The 4,444-nt window shown below is 36.8% G+C and overlaps 1 protein-coding gene across 2 annotated transcripts; it reads left to right on the top strand.

Annotated features, from left to right (window-relative positions):
- The first annotated feature begins 753 nt into the window (after window positions 1–753).
- Window positions 754–3,361, top strand: admb (adrenomedullin b). Of its 2 annotated transcripts, XM_053499997.1 has the most exons (5): window positions 754–904; window positions 1,284–1,405; window positions 1,497–1,592; window positions 2,175–2,446; window positions 2,800–3,361. In XM_053499997.1, exons 2-4 carry the CDS (start codon window positions 1,296–1,298, stop codon window positions 2,431–2,433), a joined length of 465 nt encoding a protein of 154 aa, XP_053355972.1. In that variant the 5' UTR covers window positions 754–904; window positions 1,284–1,295; the 3' UTR covers window positions 2,434–2,446; window positions 2,800–3,361. The 2 variants fall into 2 exon arrangements, with proteins under 2 accessions (XP_053355972.1, XP_053355971.1); XM_053499996.1 differs by having other exon boundaries at window positions 2,175–3,361.
- The last annotated feature ends 1,083 nt before the right edge of the window (window positions 3,362–4,444 follow it).

Genomic DNA, 4,444 nt, shown 5'->3' with positions numbered 1-4,444 from the left:
CAAAGCCAGTGTACTGCAACACTGCAGCTTAAAACTGGCCTGAGATGTTATGAGCATAACATTCAAAAGGTATCACCCTAAAATATCAGTCAAATATCAGGGTCAAAGGTTACACAAAATGATTATGCATTCTCAGTTTTATTTAAAGAACTTTCTTAATGAATTCCCCTTAATTTAATTGGGATGCTTGGGTAGTAACAGGCCTTACAAAAAATGAGAACTTTACAAGGATGAGCACCCAAAAAATACAACAACTTGTGTGTGTGTGTGTGTGTTTTTTTTTGTTTTGTTTTTTGTACTAGATAAAGCCACACAAGCAAAATGTCTAGGTGGATAAATTGCAGGTGTTAAATTATTATTTAGAATTCTTAAAAATAGCCACTAACAGATGAATCAAGATTCAGTCCATGGATCTTGAGGATTTATGCGGTTAAGGTTTATACAACATATCTGGAATAAATAAAGTCACTAATTAAGACTTTATAAGACCCCAAACTCTCACTGTATAGAAAAAAAGCATAGACTTAAATATTGTTTTAACTTGATTAAAACACATGCTATGGCATCGTCAGTGGACACTTATTGTTAATGAGTCTGTAAAATCCTCTCTTTGTCCACACAAGATAGGGCATATAAGGTTGGGGATGTGGCTGACTGTCACTCATCCTAACTCCCGCCTCCTCCCACCCCCTGTAAAGTATAAAAGGCTCCCAGGTTTGCCTTTTAGACTCAGAGGATTGGTAGTGTCACAGCTGCATCCTTCTTTAACACACACCTACATACACACATACACAAACACACACTGGACATCATTTGGAAAATCCTATTTCTCTAAACCAACCAATCAGTGTTGAGAAGTCAGGAGTACAGTTCTTGATTCTTACTCAAGAACAAAGCTTCTCAGGTATGTACCCTTGCAATGCTATTCAGACATAAATATCATCAGTGGAATGTTTTTGGCATTTCCTCAAAAGTCAATGATAAAATAAGTTTGTGTTGGAAAGACATCCGGCTGCCTGCAGCATGGAAATCATCATGTGGGAGGCAGCACTTATTGACCCCCAACAAAGCAGCACAGCTCCATGCCTGCTCCATTCCTCATTATAGGACCAATTACATCTGCCTGAATGCTGCATGTTTGTCATACACTGGCTATGCAGAATAGGAATGAATGCTGATCAGACTTTTCTGTCATCTGTATTTGAAGAAACTGCTTATCTTAAACAGAAATGTATTATTTAGGAATTCATAACTTAAGACAATTACCTTAAATCTTTCTACAGGTTGAAGTCAAAATGAAGGTGCGCTCTCAGGCTATTTTGTTTTACTGTTTGCTGGCTTCTTTTTTGCACTGTGTCACAAGTGCAACACTTTCCAACAGCTCGGATGAAGAAAATAAGGACATGTAAGCATCAGCATTTTTATCTTCTTTTGCAATAACACAGTGGACTTGCAGGATTGATGCTGATATGTTTATGCATGTCTTTCTGTGACAGGCTGCATATGGAGCTCCAGAGAAAGGATCTCTGTGAGCATAATAGGAGTTCAGACGACTCAGTTGAGAAGAGGGATTCACCTATATCACAGAATAGGTAGGTTTCCTGGCTTCCATTAGCATGTCAGGGTGTTTAGACAATGGGTGGCAAGGGGTGGCTTGACTTGATAAAAATGACATTAAAGGTCTATTTATATATCAATATTCATTATTAATGAATACATATAAATGAATGACTATTATGTTACAATCAAGACAATCAAGACAATCTATGTAACTATAAAGGTTATAAGGACCGGTTTGAATTGCATAGGATTATTAGACAATCTGAGATGTGACTTGAGGTCGGTATTAAGGTGTCAATTTGGGAGGCAGAGTTTGTAACAACCAAGTGGCCACACCCGGGCTTTTAATCTCATGTTTTTTCATGATTTCGCAAACGAATGCACAAAGCAAATACCGAATATCTTAACACATTTGACATATTTAAAATGCAATACAGATTCTATGCCAATTCAGTTCTTCTTTTAGAAATAACACACCAACACTGACCACTTTTAAATATGTATGTAATATCCATTCACTAACCTAAAGGAGAGTGGAACAGGCTTGCAGGAGACTTATATGGTAAATTAGAATGATCTCTATTCGTTATTTCTCGCTTGTTTGCTTTTTGCAGTGATCAGTCAAGTGGAAGGGTGAAACGGGGCTGTAACTTGCTCACCTGCTCAATACATGACCTAGCTTACCGTTTACACAATACACTCAAAAATAAGCCAAATAACGCCCCTCCACGCAAGATCAGTCCCTGTGGTTACGGCCGGCGACGGAGGCGTTCCCTCCTTCAACGCACCATCGCTCCAGCCCACGGGGAGGGCCAACTGAATCTCTCCACACTGCAAGCCCAGAGACGTGACTCACCTCAAAAACTGACTTAAGCATCAATCTGTGGTTTGTCTTGAGCCTTTTTCTTATGTTGGCTCAGTTTGCTGAAATACTACTGACAACTCCTTTGCAGGCACAAAAATAAGGGGAACTACCACGCAGCTGGAACTTCTTTCTCCATCCTTTACCAGAGAGAGAGGACTAAAGATAAGGATTCGGGTCATCTGAGAAGATTGAGTATTTGTATAAAGTGGGTCAGGCAGTTCTGTTTTGTAAGAAAGAGAAGCAGGAGATCAAGTGAGATAACAAGGGTGTGGGTTTATGGAAGCGGTATGAAAAAAAGTGCATTAGTTTGGGATATTTCTCGATCTAACGGCGTTCTGGGACCTGACAAGGCTCTCTGTCTCTCCCCAACGCAGGACATGCCACTTCTTCAACCCTTTGGGGAAGCAATGGTGATATCCAGGAAACTACCCGCACATCTGTGTTTAAAGCAAAGGGAAAGTGGAAAGAGAATCTTGATTACCAGCTAAAAGACTTTATAAGTCTCCATAAGGGAAATTAACAGGAAGAAGAGGTTTTTGTGAATGCTGGATGTGAGAAGCTTGGACACCAATATCTGCTCACCTTCTTACATACTTGAAGCTGGAAATATGTATATAGGGTGGATGTGCAATAATTGTAGCAGTATGTATTCCATCAATAATGGCATAAAAAACTAAAAGTATATTATGAAGAATAATGTATGTTATGGATTCATATTTTTTTACATTTAATGATAATAGACTTATAATCAGAAAGATAACTATTTTTATACATGAATTTATATGGGAATTGTATAATGTACATACATGTTTAACCATTACTTTTATATTGAATTTATTAAATTCATAAGCTTATGTCTATGTCAAGGCATTGTCAATGTCAAATAAAAAAAACAGATGGTATAAAAAAAACTATTAAACATTTGTCAGAAAAAAATTATGAAAGTGATTTATTTCTATTTAAAAAAAAAAAAAAAAAAAAAAGATTAAATTCACCATTATGGATACCCATATTTCATTCATACATTCTTAAATATTCATGCTATATGAACATGAATAAATGATAAATAAATCAAAGTAACATTTACAAGATGCTGCAAAAGGTATATACTACAAATTACAGCACGAAAAACATGAATAGTGCAGGCGAGATAATGCATGCTGCTGCAGTACAGTCCTCCAATAACAATGCAGAATGAGTCCTGTGCACCCCACCCCCCACACACCCTAAATATGGTAATTAGTTTTACCATTAATTATACACACTGCAAAAGCCTTTTCTGTTCCTGCTGATCAGTGACCTGAGGTCATGATACAATTACACAACTTTATATTTATTTGGGTATTTCTAATGATACATTATCCTAAATATAGTGTGCATGAAACCAGAATATTAGACACACACATTTCACAATACCATAATATACCACAACCTAATTTTAGCTCATTTAATATTCATTCAAAACATCTGCTTCAAAGATGCTTTAATTCTAGTGTTATACCGCCATCTAATGACAAACTTCTGTTTTTAGGAATTTTTGTCTTTACTTTTATAGAAAAAAGACGCTAACCTATCTAAGGACAAATATCTACGTTTTATACAGGGATGTGCATAAGAGTGAGAGTTTGTTTGAATTAACAAGCATCACATGATTGGTCAGACCACAAATAAACTGAGTGTTAAAATAACATTAAGTAAAAAAAAAAAAAAAAATTAGCTCATGGCTTAGCAGTTGAATGAGTATTCAACTTCTACTACTCTTTTCATCGTGTTTGGCCAAACCTGTTAATTATGAAATTCAGGCCCTTTTCCCCGGTGAATGCCAATCTTTATTCTTTAGCATACCAAGACTTCTTGGCCAATGCTACAGTATGCTTCCAACTTTGTGGCAACGGTTTGGGGAAGACTGTTTTCTATTTTATCATGAATTTGCCCCAGTGGACAATGAAAGGACTATAAAGACATGGTTTAATTACTTTGATGTGGGAAAACTTGATGACTGGCCCACACAGTGCCCTG

This window comes from Clarias gariepinus, chromosome 7 (genome assembly GCF_024256425.1).
Source record: "Clarias gariepinus isolate MV-2021 ecotype Netherlands chromosome 7, CGAR_prim_01v2, whole genome shotgun sequence".
Lineage (NCBI taxonomy): Eukaryota > Metazoa > Chordata > Actinopteri > Siluriformes > Clariidae > Clarias > Clarias gariepinus.
This window is presented reverse-complemented; position numbering and strand designations above follow the sequence as displayed.

Excerpts from the sequence above, each read along its gene's own strand:
- admb (XM_053499997.1), top strand. The coding sequence starts at position 1,296 with ATGAAGGTGCGCTCTCAGGCTATTTTGTTTTACTGTTTGCTGGCTTCT. Across the intron at positions 1,406-1,496 it reads GATGAAGAAAATAAGGACAT|GCTGCATATGGAGCTCCAGA; the intron begins GTAAGCATCAGC and ends TTTCTGTGACAG. Across the intron at positions 1,593-2,174 it reads TCACCTATATCACAGAATAG|TGATCAGTCAAGTGGAAGGG; the intron begins GTAGGTTTCCTG and ends TGCTTTTTGCAG.